The sequence below is a fragment of the Loxodonta africana genome, chromosome 1, assembly GCF_030014295.1.
Source record: "Loxodonta africana isolate mLoxAfr1 chromosome 1, mLoxAfr1.hap2, whole genome shotgun sequence".
Classification (NCBI taxonomy): domain Eukaryota; kingdom Metazoa; phylum Chordata; class Mammalia; order Proboscidea; family Elephantidae; genus Loxodonta; species Loxodonta africana.
Genome location: NC_087342.1, coordinates 186,687,103 through 186,712,166, shown reverse-complemented (window position 1 = coordinate 186,712,166; position 25,064 = coordinate 186,687,103). Strand labels below are relative to the sequence as shown.

Here is a 25,064-nt window from a genome sequence, read left to right as displayed (position 1 = left end):
GAAAATATATATTTTTTAAATTATTTGGTATTTGCAACTAATCTGACTGAAATAAAATGAGGCTGTTTATAATCTCTATTTAGCCCACCTAATTGTTTTTTTTTTAATTTGAATATCAGTACATTTTGCTGAGAAATATTAACATATCTGATTGTGGGGTTCTGTTCCAGACTCTGTATGTACTGTATTTCGTTGCTAAATACAGAAAAATTACAAATTTATGGTCCTAAAATTTTCATAAAAGGACTTATAGACCTTTATTATCATGATTTAAAAAAAAAATTAAATCTCTTAGGAACAAGAAATGTGTGTGTGTGTGTGTATTGAACAAAGAGAAAGAAAGAAATTATATAGTATGTGATATTTTAAAATCCAGCTCTTTGCAGCCATGTAAAATGACGATTTCCACTTTGGATTAGGAGGCTCCCTTTACTCTGGTACAAAACAATTTATCTTCTGGTCATAATTGAGCAGAAGGATCAGGTGGGGAATTCCTAGCATCCTTGCTCACTTAGGGCACAGGGGACTTTCCTGGAGTCAACACTGTTGGGGCACCTCACAGAGGGGGGGTTCACAACACGGTTAATTGTGAGCTGGTATGCCTCATACTCTGACCACCGTGATAACATAAACAGTCTGTCCGTGAACTGTACTTTTGATTGTAATTAGGTTATGCTAGTTATGTTTTTTGGTGCATATGCAAAGGTATGGTGATGTCTCCTGGGGAGCATCAACAGATTATGCAGCTGTGTCTAGTGTTACAATGATAAATTGAATCTCTGTAAAGTACTTGGAGTTATAGAATGAAATATGTTAATAGCGTTTTTTGCAGTGCATAAGAAACGCTCAATTAGTATATTTATAATAGCTAATATATAAAATAAACATATCATAAAATTCATAGGCCAATAGAAAATGAATGTCAAGGCAGTGTTTTTAATGTATATGTAATAATATATTGATAACTGTTATGAGCATTACCTGATTAGAGTTAGCCTATAAATCTTAATGTTTTGCATGAAAATCCTGGAAGCCTTAGGAGTCTGGACTGATTGGTAACAATTCTTTCCCTGGACATTCTGATGAAGTATGCTCTTATTTGTTCCTCAGAACACTTCCGTTTTTTAGTTTAAAAATGCCAATTTCGTGTGGTTTAATCTAAGCCCTTTATTCAGGCATAAGCAGAGGAGAGGAATTTTATTTCAGGTTTTAACATAAGTAAGATAAACTCATTTGAGATGTAAATTGGCATTTTGTCATTATTTATGTAAAATATTTTCCTAAACAGTTTTATTGCATTGGAGATAAAATTAATAAGGTGTAAATAACTTTTTAAAAAAGATAATCAAACTTAGAAAACAAAATATATCTGTTTTGTCTGTTTGAACAAAAGCAAAGGACTAAGTAAAGGTCAAGATTCTGTTGTGGCTTAAATTTACTTTCCACTCTCAGCACAGAGGCTGTATTTATCTTTTTGGCAGAGCAGCTAGAGGGAATATTAGTTCATGATCTATATGACATCTACCAAACACTATTTTTATTTAATTTATTTTTTATTACAGTAATAAATGCACATAGTTAAAAAGCCACATAGTATGGGAAAGCTTTTAGGATTAAGAGTAATCCTCTACCAATCGTTCCCCAAGTCTTATTCTTAGAGGTTATCACTTCCACTCCGTGACTGTTTGTTTTCGTATTCACCTTCATATTTTTAAACAACATGCTTATATTATGTCTTGAGTTTTTAACTTTGGACTTTACATGTTGTCATTAGGGATTTAGAAACCTTAGGATTTAGATCTCTCCTCCCCTGCCACTGCCACATATTTTATCACAATTCTTGTTTAAATCACTATTGAAAGCTTATGTTTAATGTCTATATATTGTTCATTGATGGTCTAAATTATATACTATGACTGTATTTTCTTTTTCTCAAAATTTTATTTTTCCTGGAGTTAATAAATGTATCATTTTTTTTTTTTTTAATGTATCAACTAATAATATATCCCCAGACTATCCTATACTAGCCCTGGTGGTGCAGTGGTTAAGCACTTGGCTGCTAACTGAGAAGTCTGTGGTTCAAACCTACCAGCTGCTCCAGGAGAGGAAGATGTGGCAGTCTGCTTCAGCCTTGGAAACCCTATGGGGCAGTTCTGTTCTCTCTCACAGGGTCGCTAGGAGTTGGAATGAACTTAATGGCCACGGTTTGTTTTTTTAGATCATCCTAAAACCTGTACTGCTACCTCTACTAGTGCATAATACTTATATAGTGCTCACTGTGTCCCAGGTACTGGTTTTTACATTTAAGTCACTTAATTTCAGAACAGCCCTATGAAGTAGGTACTCTTATTATCACCATTTTTATAAATGACTAAACTGAGACACAGAGAAGTTAAGCCATTTGCTCAAGGTGGCACAGCTAGTAATTGCTGAAACTGGTATTTGAACCCTGGCTGTAGTGTCTTAGGCTGGGTTCTTTAGAGAAGCAAAACCAGTAAAGTGTATAAATATATGTGGAGAGAGATTTGTATCAAGGAAATGGCTCACACGGTTGTAGAGATTGGAATATCCCAAGCCTGTGGGTCAGGCTGAAGGCCTGTCTTGATTCACATAGCCTCAGGGGCTGGGAAACCCAAGATCGGCAGGTCAGAGAGCAGGGCTGTGAAGATAGATGAATCCCAAGATCAGCAGGCAAGACCACAGGTAAGCTGTTAGCTCAAGTTCAAGGGCTGGAGATCAGACAAACAGGAGCCAGCTGCAGGATTCAGAGTGAGCAAAAGCCGCGAGCCTTGCCAGAATGTCCACTTACATTTGATGCAAGCCACACGCCCAAGGAAACTCCCTTTCAACTGGTTGGCTGCTCACAGCAGATTCCTTCATGGGGGTGATCATAACATTGTACGACTGCCAAACCACTGAGAATCATGGCCCAGCCCAGTTGACACAGAATCGTAACCATCACACTCCAGAGACTGTGATACCTGTTTGTTCATTGTGCTACCTTAAAACAGAGAACTGTCATTCTTTGCAAATATGTTTATAGCCACAAAGTTTTCACGTTGCTGAGGGCAGGAATAATATCCTATTCACATTTGTACAAATATAAACTCTTAATAAGATAAAAGACATCAGGAAATCTGTTCTTTTTCTTGTATCACTTCTTTCTGTTCCATTTTGTCTTTGGCCCTGTGTATTAGCCACCCTGGCATTTCCCCTCACTGTCGTCCTGTGTTGCTTTTTTCTCTTTTGTGAGTGTCTTCCTTATTCCTGGATCCCATGTTTTTTTTCTTTCTTGGTTTACTCTCTTGTTCTGGTGGAACCAACTTCTCTGTAAGAAAGGTTGTATAGGAGGAGTCTTCTGCTATATAATTTTACGCTACAAAACAAATGGATGAGTTGTAATCTATTTATTAGACCAGGAAAGCTAAAACTCAAATTGGCAGCGGAGAAGACCCAGAGCAACTTTGTTGTGGTTCATAACATTGTAGAGGTACTAAGAATCAGAGGTACTACTGAGAATGGAGATAAAAGTAGACAATTAGGTAAAACTCTTTAAGACTTTCAATAGTAGGAGAATTAGTTCAGAGTATAAGGCTTAGGTATACTCTCAGACTCCCTCCACTCCCCACTCAGCTGGGTGATTGTTTTCTCCCTACTTCACCAGAATATGGAGGTTTACCTTCTGGAAATGATGAATCATAGAGATACCAAGTGCAACTGAGGTAAGAAGTACTGTGCTGAAAAAAAATTATGTATTATTAACTCCCAAGTCAGAAGATTTATTATGATTGTATTTTCTTTGCCCAAAAATCTTTATTTTTCCTTTTTTTAAAAAATTTTTCACATGGTATCACTTTTTCATTTGCTTAGTTTTTCTATGTATCTAGCCCTGTAAGATAGTCCCCTAGAAATATACTAATAATAATGTCTAATACAACAATGCCTGTTGTGTGGCAGGTACTGTTCTAAGCATTTCAAATATTTGAGCTATTTAAATCTCAGAGCATTAAAGTCTCAAACACCAGCATTAGCAATAGCATTCTCTCACCTATCACAGTATAATTTCCCACCCACAAATAAAAATGCCCTCAACCTGTTGCCTAACGGGGATACTTCGTGTCCAATCAGAATTAGCATTTATCTCTGGGTGATTTTCATTCTTTCTGAGTTCATCTACAACCATATCTTCATACCCTTTAACCTGTAGACTAAATTATAAAATTTACACCCTATATCAAATAGCAGGAAAAAAGAAGAGATGGAAGAAAAAGGAAATTAGTTAATATGTAAATGTATACTTAACAGAGCCAGGCTGAAAATATAGTTAGCTATTACAGTCCTTGTTTCTCCAAGTAGACGTGAGATTTTTGGCTAGTATTTCTAAGTTCTTTCCTCTGCTAACCAAACCTATTGCCGTTGAGTAGATTCTGACTCATAGCAACACTGTAGGGTGGAATAGAACTCGCCCATAGGCTTTCCAAGGCTATAAATCATTATGGAAGTAGACTGCCGCATCTCTCTCCTATGGAGTGGTTAGTGGGTTTGAACCGCTGATCTTTCAGTTAGCAGCCTAGCTCTTTAACCACTGTACCACTAGGATTCCTCTTTACTACCATTCTATTTTCCCTTGATACTCAAGAAACTTCAGCTGGTTATCTACTGGGGCAACCCAAAGCTTTATTCTTATGGTTTCTGAGCCCTTGTTGCTGTTGCTTGTATTGGGTTGCATTAGTGATCCATTAACTTTTACCACTAGACATGCAGTACTAGGAGGTGCTATAGAGGATCCCCTAGATACCAGTCTTTACTTTCCTCTACCTCCACTGCATAGCAGCAGCCTTCTTTTCCTTGATTATCATGATCAATCCCTTTAGCCAACATAGTTACCTTACTCTGTTTATTGGTTCAGGGGTATGAGAAGCCTTAAAAGGGTAGGAGAATGTTTCTATTTACAATTCTGGTAGAAGTATTCTCTTTTGGAATAAGATTTCAAAACCATCAGAGCTCAAAGTTGAGGGGTCAGAAAACCAAAAGAAAAGCATCATTTCCATTTCCACCCCTCAGCACCTGGACTCATATATTACAGTTACAAGAAAATTAGCACCATCTATTGGTTTTTAGTTCAAAGATTGTGCAAGACATCACCTCAGTTTTGCAAGATATTGTGTCCTACATGGAACCATAGTGAGTTTTCAACATACCATTCCACCGATAGTTAAGATTAGCTGCTCCAGGAGATGGGTACATCACAAGACCAGGGGATACTGTGGATGTTAGCTCAATGCTTTGCTTCTTCTGTTGTTAAATTAGTTTCTTGGTTAGAAGCAGTGTTGTGTGAATACCATGACTCGGTAAGGCATCAGTAAGTCCATAGTCGCATCTGTAAGTTTGTCATACTGTAGAGCTCGTGTGATGCTGGAAGCTATGCCACTGGTATTCAAATGCCAGCAGGGTTACCCATGGTCGACAGGTTTCAGCTGAGCTTCCAGACTAAGACAAACTAGGAAGAAGGAGCTGGCAGTCTACTTCTGAAAAAAATTAGCCAGTGAAAACCTTTTGACTAGAAGGGGAACATTCTCTGATATAGTGCTGGAAGATGAGCCCCTCAGATTGGAAGGCACTCAAAGTACAACTGGGGAAGAGCTGCCTTTTTTTTTTTTTTTAATTAAACTTTAGATGAAGGTTTGCAGAACAAACTAGTTTCTTATCAAACAGTTAGTGCACACATTGTTGTATGATAACAATCCCACAACATGTTAACACTCTCGCTTCTCAACCCTAGGTTCCCTGTTACTAGCTTTCCTGTTCCCTTCTGCCTTCCAGTCCCGGTCCCAGGGCTGGTGTGCCCCTTTGGTCTTGTTTTGTTCCATGGGCCTATTCAATCTTTGGCTGAAGGGTGAACCTCAGGACCTCATAAAGTAAAGGGTGACCTCATTACTGAGCAGAAGGGGTGTCCAGGGGCCATACTCTCAAGGGTTGTCTAGTCTCTGTCAGGCCAGCAAGTCTGGTCATTCTTTTTGAGTGTTTCTTATAGAAGCATGTGGCTAAGTGACAAAACATTTCTATCATTTTAAAGTGTACAGTTCAGTGACATTAATTATATTCATGTTTTGCAGTAATTATCATTATTCATTTCCAATTTTTTAATCTCCCTTAGCAAAGGTCTTTTTGGTTGGTAATTCTAGTTTTTATGTCCTTCATGCTTTATAATAACAAATGCACAGTCAGATCATTCTTAATGAGGGATCCCTGTTGGTGAATCTGGATAATCCTTATCAAATTTATCAGCCAGTATGGTATTGTATATCATATGATTCTCTAAAACATAAAGTCATATGTATCCATCAAGTGAAAGTATCATTTGTAAGATAAGCTTAAGGTGGCCCTAAGAACACAAGTAAATTGTATGAATATGTGGCTTATAGTCAGAATGCACACCTGTGGCTCATTGGAAGTTTTCTCAAACCGAAGACTAGGTGTCATTGTTACCTAGTGCTGCTGTAACAGAAGTACCATATGTGGGTGACTTTAAAGAACAGAAATTTATTTTCTCACAGTTCAGAAGGCTGAAAGCCTGAATTCAGGGCACTGACTCTGGGAGAAGTTTCTCTCTGTCACCTCTGGGGGAAGATCCTTGTCTCTTTCAGTTCCTGTAGCCCCAGCATTCCTCATTTCTTTGGTGATCTTCGTGTAACATCTGTCTTCCCTCCATTTGTGCTTCCTTGTCTCAGTGTCTATGCTTTCCTTATAACTCAGAAATGATTAGATTTAGGACACACCCTACACTGATATGGCCTCGTTAACATACCAAAGAAACCCTATTTCCAAGCAGGATTCTGTGGTGAGATTGATTACTGATTTATTATTTTTGTGTGGCCTTACTAGCCATTGTCTTGTAACTCCCACCTAGGTGATTGGGCAGGACCATGTGATAGAGTAACCCAAGGGGATTGGTGAGCTTTGCCTTAAAAGAGAGCAAATTCCAGGGCAGAGAGGGAGAGCTTACCATCACCAAAGAAGGGGAGACCTGGCGGCAGGAGACAGCGTGGTGGGCTTCCTGACCCCAGAAAGAGAAAGCTGAGTGCCTTTGGGCAGAGCCTGAGGGCCAGGGAGAGATATGCCTGAGAGCACAGCTGGGGAGAGGCTGTCCTGGTGGAAGAACTATATCGAGTGTTCTTGAGCCTGAATTGTAACTGGTACTTCCCTAATAAACCCTGTAATTGTGAGTATGGTCTGTGAGTTCCCTGTGGCCCTTGCAGTGAATTACCAAACCCAGTAGAATACTGTGGGAGGGATAGTTAGTGTCAGAATTGGTAGAGAAGGCAGAGAAAGGAGGCATGTCTGACCTCCACCTGATAGGAATCAGCCTTGGGCTGTTGATCTTGGTTCTCCTTCCCCCTAGTGGGGTTGGAGTACCTCAGACATTGCCCCCAAGCCATTTTTACAGATTGCATCCGCAGATATAAGGGTTAGGATTCCAGCACATGTTTTTGGAAGACATGATTCAATTCATAACACTAGGGAAAGGAAAAAAAAAAAAAAGCCCTGCTAGTAACTGCTAACATTCTAGCTTTATAGTCTTTCAAAACGGGAAGATCTCGAAGTATCATATTTACTCATTCACTTTTCCTGGAAGAAGATATGACTTTAGGTATTGATTTGTATATATTTATGGACCATGGCTAATGGTGAGACTGTTGATCAGGGACTCATTAAAAAAGATTGTAAGACTGGTCTATTAAGATTAGTGGAAGAAACTTATTACTAGTGGAAGAATTTCTGATTGAAAAGAAATCAGAAATTTATTTTCTGTAAAATACTTTGTAAATAATTACTTAAAAGCATACAGAGTAGAAGGCATAAGTCAGATATGTCACATTTTGCATGGGTGGCTTTGTAGTATTATGAGAAGACTGCTGGAAGAATTCTGAGACTTTTTTTTTCTCCTTTCCAAAGTGTACAAATGCAGTTTATAAATTGTCACAATCTTATTTAGGTAATGAATTTTAGGCATTTCTGTGTTCCTTCATAGAAGATAAAATTCACTTACTGCAACAAGGGAAGAGAACATATAATAATGGTGAGATTTCTGTGAGAATTGTCTAGAGATTGTGCTTATGGGTAGCATAAGATATCTAATAGAGATAGGGCCTTGGCCTTCAGTGTCTGGCATGAGGCAAAAAAGCTGTTGTTGTTGTATATCATCAATGAACCCGACTCAAATGATGCAAGAGATTTATGACAGAATATCACCACAGGTGTACAAGTGCTTTTCTAGAGTTACTGAAAATTGCCCAAATCCTTCCCACCTTTAGTCATCTAACATGCCTCCAAAAGCTTTTTCTGGGCAAACAGACTCCTTTATGTCTTCACCACCATCAAATAAACAACACCATATCTCCTGAGGTGCTATGCTGGGCTCTTGGGAGCTATAAGATGATAATAGTGTGAGTAATTGCATTGTGTTAAATAGAAATATGAAATAGAAATAAAGGAACAGCCAAGGTCTTTGGCTGCTGTCTGTCTTTTGGTATACTGAAACTTTTCTCATTTTGATGAAAGTAACCTAATAAGGCCTACCCTAAGAAAGTTAGGTAGAGTCAAGCTGTTTCTAACAGTATCCTAAGAGAGCTGTACACACAGAGATGCACTCACCTACACACTCTTCTGAAATTTGCCTGTTTAACTTGCCATTGATATCTTTACATAAACTTATTTGAAATGTTTTTTACTTTATATTTTTCTATAAAAAATATGAAACTTTATCATTATAACTTTTATCCAGTTTACCTATGAATTTGGATTCTTCTTGGACAATTGTTGATTTTCTTTGGAATACTTCTTGGTGTAACTAACTTGCCTTATATGTGAAATAAACACCATATATATTTTTTATATTGTAGAAATGGTACTATAAAACATTAGTTCATTGAATAAGATATTACTGTGTCAGGATTTCAGTTGCGTAGCTCTCATTAACAGCAACATTTATCTATGCCAAATGGTATTTTATTGCCATTATGCAAAAGTACAGGTGATATGTTGACCTAGACTTGGTTCCTTTATTCCTGTTTGTGTGAACATTCTGAGAAGTAAAAAGAAATAACTAAAAGTCAGCATATAGAGAATTCAGATTCACTTATGATTCAATTTCGTCTTAAGTTTTACATTATATAGAAATGCAGTTTTGTGACCTAAAAGTTTTATGGCCACTATTAGTATGTCAGCAAGAATTTTTGGGGTAATGCGTAGTGGTTTATAATAACAAATCATGTTTGAGCCTTACAAGTATTAAATACCTTAGATATAGGACATGTGCTATTATATTCATGTTATAAAGAAGAAGACTCAGAGAAGCTAAGAGACAGATAAAAGCCAGATTCTGTTCTTATGAATTCTAAGACTCATGCTTTCCATTGTATTGCACGTAGGATAATTCATTCATTTATAAACTTCTTTAATAGTTCTTAAACATTAACTACTTCACAAGCATATAAATATTTAAGAGCTGATATAATATTTGTATTTACATAACCCTGGGAAATTTGGATTGGGGCCAACAAAAATTAAACCGACAGTTTGTTGCTGATAAGCCTGGTAATACATAAGTTTTCAGACTTATGTTTTTTGGTAATTTTTCTACATTAGTGAATATGAATCTGTATACTTCTGTTCATTTCATAAACCTAGCCATAACATTACAGTTAGGCTAAAAATAAAAAAAAAATATTTATTCTTTCCACGTTTAGCCTAGCTGCTAGCTTATACAAATGTGCTGGTATAATTAATGAGCCATTAAAATCACCTTATTAGGTGATTACATAATTGAGTAGTAAATGGCATTAGTTGTTACTGAGTCTTGCAAGAATCTTTTATGCATAATCATTAAAATATGCATTCTTTTATTCTGAATTTGTACATTTGTTGCATACATGTTTACACTACCCTCCCAAACAGAATTTAAAAAATTTTTAAAGTTCTTTTGTGAAATAGTAAAAATATAAATGTTGTACAGAATATAAACATATAGCTTAATAAATTATTGTCACATAAACTTCCATGTAATCTGAACCAAGAAAAGAAATAAAACTTGCTAGTGCTATGTACATCTCTTTGATCATGACACCCTCCCGTTCCCCTAAAGGTAATCATTATTCTTATTTTTATGGGTTGCTTCTCTGTTTTTCTTTATATTTTTACTACTGAGCAGTATATTTTAATTTTCTTGCTTTTTGAAATTTATGTAAATGGGATGATAGACTGTGCACTCTGTCATGTCTGACCATTTCCATGTAGCATTACATTTTTAAAACTAATATTGTTGCATGTATCTGCAGTTCATTTATATTCATTGCTGTATAATATTCCATTGTATGAATATACCATGGTTTGTTTATATAAATATTATATTGCTACTAGAAATTTTGGTTGTTTTCAGTTTTGGGCTTTTATAAACAACTGTATCATACATAGATCATTAGGCTGCATATCTCCTTGTATACATACATGCACTTTTTTAGTGTTTTATAAAAAGTCTCTTTAAAAAGTTCTGTTCATGAACTTCCTATTTTTGCCCAGTTGAATTTTTGTTTATCCTTGTACCAGTATCACATTGTTTTAGTTACTACAACTTTATAATAATATCTGATAGAGCAACTCCCTTCACTTTGTTCTTTATTTTCAAAAATACCTTGGCTGCTTTTAGTCCTTTGTCTTTCCATATGAGTTTTAGAGTCAGCTTATCACACAGACCAACCCATTAGGATTTCAATTATCAATATGTTAAACCTGTAGATGAATTTTGGATGAATTGACGTCTTTATAATACAGTTTTCTGGTCTCTAAACATGGTATATATTTACGTTTAATTAGATGTACTTTAATTACTCTCATTACCATTTTATAGCTTTCTCCATTAGGCCTTTGTGGATTTAATTTTTGTAGCCTTATATTCCTGTGTATTACAGTGTGATGTAGAAGTATCACCCAATGGTAAGAGCATGGCTTCTGGAGCTACACTGCAAGGGTTGAGATTCTGACACAGCCACGTTCTAGCTGTGTTATCTTAGGCAAGACCCTTAACATCTCTGCATTCATTTCCTCATATGTGAACAGAGACAGTAACTGCACCGAGTTATTGTGAGAACAAACATGTTACTCTCTGTCCCAAATTTTGTACCAATAAATGGAGATAAATGTCTATTATAATAATGAAGATATATGTATTCATTCTTCATTTTATTACTCTGTTTTAAAAATACTTTATATTATTCGTGGAGGCACTATGTTGAGTTCTATAAAAATCTTACAACTTTGATTAAATTAAATAATTATGTACATTTAAATTAAATTCATAAATGCATTAGGGGAGAATTCACATCTTTGCAGTATTCAATATTCTCATCCAAGTAGCTGGTGTATCTCCCTACTGAAATTTTTTTTATATTCCTCACTGATATGTTGTAGCTTTCTTCATTTAAGTTGTGTGCATTTCTTATTAAATTTATTATCTTGTATATTATACCTTTTGCTGTTGTTAGTGGGATCTCTTTTTCTACGGTAATGTTTTAATTGGCTTTTATGGGTATAAGTAAATTTATTTATTTTTTAATTTATTTTGTTACTGGCCACCCTACATTTATATATATATATACATTTTTTTCCTTCTTAATTTTTAATTGTTTTGTCCATATCAACCAAATGGCACCTTTATACTTTTAGTTGCCTAGGTGTAAATCTTGACATCTTTATTCATTTTCTGTTGCTTTGTAACAAATGTCATACATGTTGGGGCTTAAAACAATACACACTTGTTATCTCACAGTTTCTGTCCAGGCACAGCTTAACTGGGTCCTCTGCTCACAGACTCACAAGGCTGCAATCAAAATACCAGCTGGGACTGTGGCCTCATTTGAAGCTCACTAGGGAAGGATGTGCTTCTAAACTCATTCAGATTGTTCGCAGAATTTAGTTATTTGAGGTTTTAGGACTAAGTGCCTCATTTTCTTGATGGCTAGAAGCTGGAGGCCTGTGGGCAGTCAGTTGGAGACTGCCCCAGCTCCTAGAAGCCACCTGCAGTTCCTTGCCATGTGAGTTTCCCCAACATGGTCACTTGTTTCTTCAAAGCCAGAATGGTGGAGAGAGATTCCAGCAAGACGGGCACTAGTCTTGTATAATATAATCATGTACACATAATCACATTCATCCGTTTGCCATACTTTATTGGTAACGGGAAAGTCATAGACCTTGCCCAGTCTCGAGGGGAAGAGATCTCAGAAGGCCATGAACACCTGGAGGTGGGGATCATCCTACAAGTTGTCTACCACAGAGTAATTTTCCCGATCAACACATCCTCTACTGACTTAAGCTACTATCTCATCTAAACCACATTGATAGCTTTCTAACTCTTCTAACAATTTCACCCTATTCTGTATACAGCAGCAAGAGTGATCCTGTTGAAACACAAATCAGAAAATCTCAATCCTATATTCACATCAGAATGAAACCATACTGCAGTAGTTTCTCATATTAGAGAAAAAGCCAGAGTCATCATAGTGAGCTACAAGGAGCTGTGTGATCTGGACCTCTACTTTTCGCTCAAAGCTCATTTCCTAACACTTTCGCCCCTGCTTATTCCACTTCAGCTACATTGGCCTCCTGGTTGTTCTTCAAACATTCCAGGCATGTTCTCACCTTAGGCCCTTTGCACTAGATCTTTCCTATACCTGGAACACTTTTTTCCCAAATAGTGCCATGCCTTGTTCCCTTATTTCTTTTAGATCGTTATTAAGGTATCAACTTCTTAGTGAGGTCTTTCTTGACTACTTTAATCAAAATTGCATACAGCAGTCCATCATCACCATTCCTTCCATGAAACTCATATTTCCCTGCTTTAATCTTATCCATACAATTTTTTAAAATTATTTTTTGTTTTGTTCATTGTTTGCTTCCACTAATATTTTGAGTTCCGTGAGAACTGGGATTTTTTCCCATGGTTGTTCAGTAGTGTATCCCAGCATCTAAAATGGTGATAGATATTTAGGAGATATTCAAACAGTATTTCTTAAAATTAGATGAACTGTATTTTACTTCAGTTTGGGAGGGGGGACTCCCAATAAACAGCTTTACCATCTTCTAATAGTGAATGTTGTATCTCCTTTTCTATGGAGTATGGAGTATGTCTCTCTTCTCATCTTTTTGCATTGGCCCAGATTTCTAGAACAATGTTAAATGGTAATGGATACTTTTACCCTCCTCACGACCTTTGTGAGAATGTTTTTCCTGTTTACCATTTTAGCTCTTGCATTTGAAAAATAAAATCAAATTAAAGAAATAATCTTTCCTTAATTTACTCAAAATTTTTGGAGGCCAAGGAATAAAGAGTGGACATTGAATCTTATCAAATAGCTTTTAAGTAGCTGGTCAGATAATTACATGATTCTTTTGTTACATATTGATTTCATGGATTAAATCAGGAGATATTTTAAAATTAAACTAAACTTTTTTTCCTGGAATAAACTGTGCTTGCTCAAAGTACGCCATTCTTTTAATTTATTGCTGGATCAGATCTGCTAGCCTTTACATTATTTCTAGTACTTGTAAAATCTTAAAAGCCTTACTTCATTTATTAAAGTTTCTATTCCCATATTCTCTAATGAAGAAAATTTGGTCCAGGCCGGTGTTTGCCCAGAGTTGCTTCAGTTAACCATTGATCACCTCATTGTCCATCTACCTTTTAATTGAGGGTCATTTTTTATAACTTATACAGTGATTCAGTGACCTAAAGATGGTAGTACCTTGCTTGCTGAAAATGAAGAGGACTTAAAGCACATACTGATGAAGATCAAAGACCACAGCCTTTAGTATGGATTACACCTCAACATAAAACAAAATCCTCACAACTGGATCGGTAATCAACATCATGATAAATGGAGAAAAGATTGAAGTTGTCAAGGATTTCATTTTACTTCAGTCCACAACCAACAGCCATGGAAGCAGCAGTCAAGAAATCAAGACACATCGCACTGGACAAATCTGCTGCAAAAGACCTCTTTAAAGTGTGGAAAAGCAAAGATGTAACCTTGAAGACTAAGGTGCGCCTGACCCAAGCCATGGTGTTTTCAGCCACCTCATATGCATGTGAAAGCTGGACAATGAATAAGGAAGACTGAAGAAGAATTGACACCTTTGAATTGTGGTGTTGGCAAAAAAGTATTGAATATACCATGGACTGTCAAAAGAAGGAACAAATCTGTCTTGGAAAAAGTACAGCCAAAATTCTCCTCAGAAGCAAGAATGGCAAGCTATGTTTCATATACTTTGGACATGTTGTCAGGAGGGATCCGTCCCTGGAGAAGGACATCATTCCCACGAGATGGATTGACATAGGTGGCTGCAACAATGGGCTCAAGCATAGCAATGATTGTTAGGATGGCACAGGACCAGGCAATGTTTCGTTCTGTTGTACATCGGGGAATCAACCCAATAGCACCTGACAACAACAAAGTTGGTAGAAAGGCCATTAATGTTGCACATGGTAAACACGCTTGGCTGCTAACTGAATGGTTGGTGGTTCAAGTCCACAAGAGGCACTTTGAAAGAAAGGCCTGGCAGTCTACTGAAACATGAGCCATTGAAAATATTGTGGAACACAGTTCTATAATGACACATGTGGGGTTGTCATAAGTTGAAGTCAACTAGATGGCAACTGGGGGAAAAAAGCTTCATAAGTTGCAGTCTTATATATGTTGGTTGATGACAACTGGATAATAAAAATTGTTGTAACTAAATGTCTGGAGTCATCCTTGACTTCTTTCTTTTACACAACATATTCAACACACCAAGACATACATTCTACTCTTAACATAATTTAAAATTCCTGTACGTTTGTGAGTCTATGTCCAGACTTTATTTGGTTTATTCATGTGTCATTATTACACTGTTTAAATTATTATAGCTTTGTAATCTGTTTTAATATTTGATAATCTTAGACTTCCTCCCAGTATTGTTCTACTGTTCTGCTGGCATTGACTGTTGCTCTGGTGAAGTCTGAGAAGAGCTTGATTTTTTTTTTTTTTTCACTTTTTCAATGATCCAGTCTTTTTGCCTGGATACCCCAATGTTTCTTCCTTTCTCTTTAACTCCAGTAACTTTAGGAGGCTCTGTTCTGGGTTTGGAGCCCTGTGGGCACAGTGGTTAAAAGCTTGGCTGCTAACCAGAAAGTCGGCAGTTTGAATCCAGTAGCTGCTCCTTGGAAACCCTATGGGGCAGTTCTGCTTTGTCCTGTTTCATTACTGTGAGTTGGAATCGACTCAGTGGCAATGGGTTTAACTTTGTCATGGATTTTGGGTCACTTTATCCTGGGACATGTTATATACTTTATATGTTCAGATTTATGACTTCTTTTCTCTTAGGAAGAATTTCTTGAATGAAATCTTTAAATGTGTATCCTGTTAGATTATTTTAGTTTTCTTTTCAAGAAATCAGAGAGGTGGGGCCAAGATGGTGGAATAGACAGATGCTTCTGGCGAGACCTCATGCAACAAAGATCCCAAAAAAGAGGTGAAACCAGTATATTTATGACAAGCTAGGAGCCCTGAACAACAAAGGCAAAGTTAGAAAATGAACTGAGCAGCAGGGGGCAGAAGAGACAGTTCAGAAGCGGAAAGGAGTTGCCAGACCTGAATTGTTGGGAGCCCTCAGGCACCATTCCCAGGAGCAGCTGCGGTGGGCTGGTACTAGCATTTGGCCACAGTTTCCTCAGGGAGATGCAGCCAGCCACACAGCCTACTCACACCCCTGGAACCAGAGGAGAACGGTGCTCTCGGCAAAAGCGAAGTTCTTGCATATATTTTACCATGCCCCCTGCCCCCAAGCCACTTCAGCAGCTGTTGATTTCCCTGGGCCTGCGATAGGCCCTGTTGAGCACCTAGAGCCATCCTCCTGGCCTTGGAGAAGGAGTAAATTTGCAACGGGGGGAAAAGATAATTTGCCAGCTCCACTAACCGGGGGAGCTCAGGACAGAAGCAGCTCCTGTCCAGACATAAATGGTCTGTGGACTTTGAGTACCTCCCCCCTGCATGGACCTGTGTGGGCCTATTTCAGGAGAATAGGCCCTTGTTGGCAGACTCCAGCTGTTTCAGCTGTGTGGTGGAGAGGTGGGTGTTCAATGTTTGACACTGCTTTGCCTATTAAACAGGTTCCTCACCTACCCACATCAGGGGCCTAAGGACTGGTGGCTCCATTCAGGTCACCCAGCCACCCATGACCGGAGTACAAGGATAACTGGTACCTGCCAGTCCTTACAACTGAAAACACTGGGTGCCTATGGTCAGTCTGCAGAACCCACCTACCTGTACGTTCTAGGGAAGAGGTACACGCTTTCCTCAGAGACACTTGGGGGACGAGTCTCAGCCTCCTGCCTTGTTCAGAGCATGACCCCCTTCTGCAGCCAGATACCGGTGCCTACACCAATCACACTTGCCCCTCTAAGACTATAGGACAGAGCCTGTACCACATACTTGATGATCGTCTACCTGGACACCTGAGCTGAATTCATACAAGAAAATTGAATGGACTCCTAGACTGATATACCTGATAACAGCTCTAGCCATCTGGGGACAGGACGTCATAGCTCCAAAGGTGAAAAAAATCAAGCTAGCTCACTCAAGCAACCCATTTGGGCATATCAAAATGAAACAAAGCAAGAAGCTACGGTACAGTAAGCAAACATTAAAAAAAACTAATATAATAACTTATAGATGGCTCAGAGACAACAGTTAACATCAAGTCACATAAAGAAACAGACCGTGATTGCCTCAACAAGCTCTCAAAACAAAGAATCAAGGGATCTTCTAGATGAAAGTGGCTTCCTGGAATTACCGGATGCAGAATCAAACCAAAAAAACCACACCCAGTGCCATCGAGTCAATTCCGACTCATAGCGACCCTATAGGACAGAATAGACCTGCCCCCTAGAGTTTCCAAGGAGCGCCTGGTGGATTTGAACTGCCGACCCTTGGGTTTGCAGCCATAGCACTTAACCACTACGCCACCAGGATTTCCAGATGCAGAATACAAAAGATTAATATACAGAACTCTCAAAGACATCAGGAAGGAGATCAGAAAGGAGATTGGGCAATACGCAGAACAAGCCAAGGAACAAACAGATAAAGCAGTTGAAGAAATTAAAAAGATTATTTAAGAACATAATGAAAAATTTAATAAGTTGCAAGAATCCATAGAGAGACCACAATCAGAAATTCAGAAGATTAACGATAAAATTACAGAATTAGACAACTCAATAGAAAGAGGAGCAGAATTGAGCAAATGGAAGGCAGAATTTGTGAACCTGAAGATAAAGCACTTGGCACCAATGTATTTGAAGAAAAATCAGATAAAAGAATTAAAAAAAAAATGAAAAAAACCTTAGGAACCATGTGGGACTCTATGAAGAGAAATAACCTATGAGTGACTGGAGTAGCATAACAGGGAGGTATAACAGAAAATACAGAGAGATTTGTTGAAGATTTGTTGGCAGAAAACTTCTCTGATGTGGTGAAAGATGTGAAGATATCTATCCATGATGCTCATCAAACTCCACATAAGGTAGTTTTTAAAAGAAAGTCACCAAGACATATTGTAATCGAACTTGCCAAAACCAAAGATAAAGAGAGAATTCTAAGAGCAGTGAGGGATAAACGAAAAGTCACCTACAAAGGAGAGTCGATAAGAATAAGCTAGGAGTACTTGGCAGAAACCATGCAGGCAAGAAGGCAGTGGGATGGCTTATATAAAGCATGCATGGAAAAAAAAAATTATCAGCCAAGAATCATATATCCAGCAAAATTGTCTCTCAAATATGAAGATGAAATTAGGATATTTCCAGATAAACAGAAGTTTAGGGATTTGTAAAAACCAAACCAAAACTACAAGAAATACTAAAGGGAGTTCTTTGGTTAGAAAATCAAGAATATCAGGTATCAACCCAAAACCAGAACACTGAACAGAGCAATCAGATGTCAACCCAGACAGGGAAATCACAAAAATAAATCAATTATGTATTTATTATGTTATTATGTAAAAGAAAACAACATTAAAACAATAAAAGGAAACTAAGAAATGTAGTCCCCCTTTCTATGGAGAGGAAGAGAAGGTGATACAAAGAAATAAAAGTTAGGTTTAAACATAGAAAAATAGGGGTAAATATTAAGGAAACCATAAAGAAGACAAACTATCCTACTCATCAAAATAAAATACAAGAAAAAAATACTCAGCAGAAGCAAAATCAACAACAAATATGAGGAAAGACAATATATAAAGATAAACTACTCAGCACAAAAAATTAAGTGGGAAAAAGAAACTGTCAACAACACACAAAAAGAGACATCAAAATGATAGCACTAAATTCATACCTATCCATAAATACCCTGAATGTGAATGGACTAAATGCACCAATAAAGAGACAGAGAGTGGCAGAATGGATTAAAAAACATGATCAGTCTATGCTGCCTACAAGAGACACACCTTAGGTTTAGAGACACAAACAAAGACTCAAAGAATGGAAAAAAATATGTGAAGCAAACAACAATCAAAAAAGCAGGAGTGGCAATATTAATTTCTGACAAAATAGACTTTACAGTTAAATCTATCATAAAGGATAAGGGAGGACACTATATATTGATTAAAGGGGCAGTATACCAAGAGGATATAACCACATGAAATATTTATGCACCCAATGACAGGGCTGCAAGATACATAAAATAAATTCTGTCAGCATTGAGAAGTGAGATAGACAGCTCCACAATAATAGTAGGAGATTTCAGCACACTACTTTCGGTGAAGGACAGGACATCCAGAAAGAAGCTCAATAAAGACACGGAAGATCTAAATGCCACAATCAACCAACTTGACCTCATAGACATATACAGAACACTCCACCCAATAGCAGCCAAGTATACTTTCTTTTCTAGTGCACATGGAACATTCTCTGGAATAGACCATATATTAGGTCATAAATCAAGCCTTAGCAGAATCCAAAACATTGAAATATTACAAAGCATCTTCTCTGACCATAAAGCCATAAAAGTAGACATCAAAAACAGAAAAAGCAGGGAAAAGACATCAAACACTTGGAAACTGAACAATACTCTGCTCAAAAAAGACTGGATTGTAGAAGACATTAAGGATGGAATAAAGAAATTTGTAGAATCCAATGAGAATGAAAACACTTCCTATCAGAACCATTTTGGGATTGAGTGAAAGCAGTGCTCAGAGGTCAGTTTATATCAATAAATGCACACATACAAAAAGAAGGGCAAAAATCAAAGAATTCTCCCTACAACTTGAACAGATAGAAAGAGGGCAACAAAAGAGACCTTCAGGCACCAGAAGAAAGCAAATAGTAAAAACTAGAGCAGAATTAAATGAAATAGAAAACAGAAAAACAATTGAAAGAATTAAGAAGACAAAAAGCTGGTTCTTTGTAAAAATCAACAAAATTGATAAACCATTGGCCAAACTGACAAAAGAAAAACAGAAGAGGAAGCAAATGACCTGAATAAGTGATGAGATGGGCAATATTACAACAGACCCTTCTGAAGTTAAAAGAATCATATAAGATTACTATGAAAAATTATACTCTAACAAATTTGAAAACCTAGAAGAAATAGATGAATTTCTAGAAACATACTACCTGCCTAAACTAACAGAAATAGGGGTAGAACAACTAAGTAGACCCATAACAAAAGAAGAGATTGAAAAAGTAATCAAAAAACTCCCAACAACAAAAAAGCCCTGGTCCGGAGGGCTTCACTGCAGAGTTCCACCAAACTTTCAGAGAAGAATTAACACCGCTACTACTAAAGCTATTTCAGAGCATAGAAAAGGGCAGAATACTGAGACCAGAAGAACTAGGTGCTGCCTGGCCACCACCAGCGACTGCCCTGACAGGGCATACAACAGAGAGTCCGTGATGGAGCAGGGGAAATGCGGGTGCAGAACTCAAATTCTAATAAAAAGACCAGACTTAACGGTCTGAATGAGACTGGGGGAACCCTGGAAGACATGGCCCCTGGACTCTCTGTTAACTCAGAACTAAAACCATTCCCAAAGGCAACTCTTCAGACAAAGATTAGACTGGACTAAGACATAAAATGATACTCATGAAGAATGTGCTTCTTAAATTAAGTAAATACATGAGACTAAATGGGCAGCCCCTGTCAGGAGGTGAGATGAGAAGGCAGAAAAGGACAGGAGCTGGTTGAATGGACACAGGAAATCCACGGTGGAAAGGAGGAGTGTGCTGTCACATTATAGAGAGAGCAACTAGGGTCACATAACAATGCGTGTATAAATTTTTGTATGAGAAACTAAAAAAAAAAAAAGTTATCTGTGATTTCTTATTGTACCTAATTTTTTTCTACTTCTTGGAAACATACTGGGGCCAGGGAACTTCCTGATACTGTCCTGTGTACTAATCTACTGTTGCAAACAGAGGATTGGATTTCGAATCTCAGGTTGTGCTACTTGTTTTTCAGAAATTTATATTGCCTTTTTTTTCCTTATCATGAAGTCATGACATTATTTCTCAATATCTTTTCCTCCTCTTAGTAGTATCTCCTCTATTTTTACTGTCTTTGACTGCCATTCAACTCATTTTGTGTTTTAAATTTTCTATGGAGTGCTATTTTCCTGCCTACTCAGTACTTTTGGATTATTTCTAGAATGAGGAAGGAAAAATGCCAACTTATGTATCTTCAAACTAGAAGTCTAAGTAGTCTTTTATTTTCATCTCATGTTCATTTTATCTATCCAAAAAAAAAAAAAAGTTTACATTCGTAAACTGTGTTTGGAACATTATTTTAAATTGATTTTCTCTTATATATATTTAGTTATTTTCATCAGATCGTGGAGAAGTGACATTTAATTGCTATTTGAACTTTTAAGGGCCTCCACCAAACAATTTTTTCTCTGTTTGTGTATTTCTAAATAAGTCATACATAAAATTGCACCACAATTCAAAAATTATAAAAACATTCTATAGTGAAAAGTAAGTTTCCTTCTGATCTGTTAAATATCCCCTGCAAAGATAAACATTCTGACCTCTTTTGGTCTTTTGAGAGATGGACATATAATGTGTTTGTGTGTGTGTGTGTATGTACATTTAAATATTTTTCCATTTTTATGAAAATGTGAATATGATATACAGTGTCTTTGTACATCTCTGTTTTTAAATAATGTCTCTTGGAAATAGTTCTTTATCAGAGCATATACATCTTCTGTGTTCTTTGCAATATCTACATTGTATATAACTGTAAAAATGTAGCCCAAACTTTTACAAATTTTGCTCTGGGTGGCCATTTATTTCCCATATTTTCCTATTATAGACACATCTGAGATAAATATCCTTGTTTGTAAGCCACGGTGCTCATGTTTGAGTTTATCTGTAAGATAAGTCAGTAGATGCGTGATTGCAGAGCTGATTCCTTCCTGGATCTCCTGTTTCCTCAAGTGCCACCTCTCAGAGTGACTTCCCTGACCACTCAGTCTGCTATAGCCACCTAGTATCATCATCACGTTATCTTTTTTAAAAACTTTTTTATCACAGAATTTTTAAACATATTTTAAGAAGTAGAGAGAATAGTATAATGAACCTCCATGTACTCATCACTTGTCGGTTATTAATATTTTGCCAATTTTGTTTCATCTCCCCCACTCACACTTTTTCCTGAAGTACTTTAAAAAAAATTTCTGATATAATGCCATTTTACCTATTAACAATTCAGTATGTATTTCTAACAGATAAGGACTTAAAAAAATTACCACAGTGCCATTATTACCTTTAACAAATTTAGAAATATTTCCTTGATCTCATCTAATACCTGTCTCGTATTTTCTTGAGTGATTCAGTGTGCCCTTTTACAGCTTGTGTGTTAGAATTAAGATTGAAATAAAAGTCTTCATATTACATTTGCTTGATAGTTCTTTCAATTTATACATGTCCACTCCCCCTCTTGTTTATTGCTGTATGTATATATATATTATATGTGTGTGGGTGTGTGTGTGTGTGTGTATATATATATATATATACATACTGTTTTGGTTTTTGCTAAAGAAATAATGTAAACTATGACATAGGTAATATGTAGGATTCTCCACATTCTGGATTTGCTTGACTGTTTCCTCCTTATGGTGTGTTTTTTGAGGGGGGGAGGAATTTTTTTTTTTTATTGTCCTTTAAGTGAAAGTTTACAAACCAAGTCAGTCTCTCATACAAAAACGTATACACACCTTGCTATGTACTCCTAGCTGCTCTCCCCTTAATGAGACGGCACACTCCTCCTCTCTACCCTGTATTCCCCGTGTCCATTCAACCAGCTCCTGTCCCTCTCTGCCTTCTAATCTCGCCTCCGGACAAGTGCTGCCCACATAGTCTCATGTGTCTACTTCAGCGAAGAAGCTCACTCTTCACCTCATGGTATCTTTTAACATGTTTCTCTGATCTCAGTATTTCCTGTAAGTTGATAGCGAGATATCTAGGTTTGATTAGTTCAGGTTTAATTTTCTTGGAAAGAATACATGAAGAATAGATGATGTAAAGATTTCTCCTTGTCTTTTTTTAGTGATTTTAAGATATATCAGTGTGTTTAGGTGTTTTCAGCTTGATCAGGCAATTAAAAAGTTTGCTATAGATTCACTGAGTGATCATTTCCAGGATTGGTAGGAAATGATAATTACTGAATCAAAAGTTATATCAATTTGCAGCTTATTTGGGTTTGTTAATATCCCTGATGAATATTTAAATTAATTAAGTAGAAGTTGGGAAGAAAATTTACTATTCATTTCTACTTTAGATTTTGATAAATTTTTAAAAACTAGGTTAGGAATTACCCATCGTCTTTTAAATAATACTTCAATAAGAACAACTTTTGAATAATAAATTACTATTTAAAATGATTAAAAATATATCTGAGGGGGAAAAGAGGAGTCATTGTTTAGGAAGCAGTGAGTTTCTGTTTATGGTGGTAGAACATTTGGCAACGATTATTGGTGATAGTCGCACATTAACGTAATTGATATCACTAAATCATACACTTGAAAAATGTTGAATTGGCAAATGTGTTATTTAGGTTTTTGCAACTATATATATGCGTATGTGTGTATATGCAAAAAGCTGAGTGTTCTTTCTTATCAAATTTGTGTTTCAATGTATAGGCATTACTTTGAAACATCAAGAAAGTTTCTAAATTTTTAGAACATATTTTATAAAACCTTTTATTTTTCCTCCTTATGTAGGTTATTAAGTGTGATATGTTGTAACCTGGACACTCTTCTCCTACTAGAGGCTCAATATCAAGTATCTGAAATGTTACTAAATGCTCAAGAAGAAAATACCTTAGAGACCTCTGAGAACTGCAGGTAAAAAAAAATGAGCCATTAAGACACAATAATAAAAACAATAGTTTTTTTTACGCATACTGTAAAAAACATCTTAGGGGTGCAGTCTGACCTCTAACTTCACAAGGGAGAAGAAGAATCAAGATTAGCCCAAGGCTGATTCCTATGAGGTGGAGGTCAGATAGGTGTCCTTTCTTCACCATCTTTACCAACTCTAACACCAACCGTCCCTCCCATAGCACTCTCTACTTCTCTGCTGTATTCGGTAATTCACTGCAGTGGCCATACAGAGCTCACAGACCATACTCACAATTATAGGGTTTATTAGAGAAATAACAATTACAATTCAGGCTCATGAACACTCAAGGATACAGTTCTTATATTGGAACAACCTCCTCCCAGCTGTGCTCACAGGCATGCCTCTTCTTGGCCCTACGCCTCTGCCTAAAGGCAGCCAGCTTTCTCGCTCCCTGAGTGCAGAAGCCCACTGCAGTCTTCTGCTGCTTGCCACTGCTTCTCACTGTCTTCAGAATTACAGCTTGCTCTCTCTCAGTCTCCTGCTTCCAGGAGTTTCTCAGCACAGGCATCACAGATCCAAAGTACTTGCTGGCTCCTGCATGTTCTTCCTTGGTAGTGGTGAACATTTCTTTCTCCTGCCTCGGGTGGTGCATTTCAAGCCCAGTGGGTCAAAACCCACCTGTCCCTTTGGTGGACTACAGTTACCCTATCTGCACAGTCTTGCCCAATCACCTGGGTGGAAGTTACAAGACCACGTTGAGAAAGGCCATACAAAAGTAATCTGTTACATGTGCTTTTTTAAGGAAGTGATTTTTGGTATAGTTTTTAAAATGCTTTTCCAGTATCTAAATTCAGTAGATTTAAATAGAAAGAGTAAAAAGCAGTTAAAGAATAAACACCGCAGAAAGTTAAATGATTTTGAAGAGGGCTTACAGAGTTCAAAGAAGGGTTGCCACATTGTTGATTTTGTTTTATTTGGATTTTTTTTTTTTCTTTTAAGTTAAGCCCTAACTTTACTTACAGTTCCATGAAATTGTATGATGTTTAAATTCAGGTTACCCAAAACCCAGTGCTGTCGAGTTCAGATCATTGAACAAAATGTTTGATTTTGTGTCCATTGTGAAGACACTCTTTACTTCATTCTCTTAGTTATGTTAGTTCGTAGTCATAAATTCCGTTTATTGGCCAAATGATGTTATGGTATTATCTTGATAATTTTTCGTGTTAATAAATCACACCTACCATTACCTCAATTTGGCTGACATTTATTGAGTAGTTATTATAAGCTGGCAGTGATTTAGTGTCTGTAATTAAAGAAAAAAAAAATGTGTGCCTCCATCCTAGCCAAACCTTGAAAACTTAGAAGACCAGACATAACACTTGCTGGATATTCTAGGTTTGATGTAGAAGGAAAGTTTTAGTCACTGTAAGAAGTGTGGAGATTGTTCAAAAAACATTTTGATTTTGACCTTAAGGTACTGAGTCTAGCATTTGAGACCCTTGACTGAAACTTGATTGTTAAAGTCACTGTAGAAAAACTGTAATGCATGTCTTATTTCTTCTTTAAATGCAGTAACATTTGTCAATAAAGTAGTCTTTTATTAATTAAATTATATAGATTTTATCCCCATCAATTGTTTACTTTCTGG

General features: G+C 36.9%; 1 protein-coding gene across 8 annotated transcripts in view; it reads left to right on the top strand.

Moving 5' to 3' along the window:
- Positions 1-25,064, top strand: part of TBC1D32 (TBC1 domain family member 32) — a 318,311-nt gene that overhangs the window by 166,130 nt on the left and 127,117 nt on the right. For all 8 annotated transcript variants that reach the window (XM_064290365.1, XM_023539436.2, XM_064290356.1 and 5 more), the window contains one exon: positions 23,296-23,418. In XM_064290365.1, the coding sequence (XP_064146435.1) occupies positions 23,296-23,418 (123 nt within the window). The remainder of the gene's footprint in view (positions 1-23,295; positions 23,419-25,064) is intronic.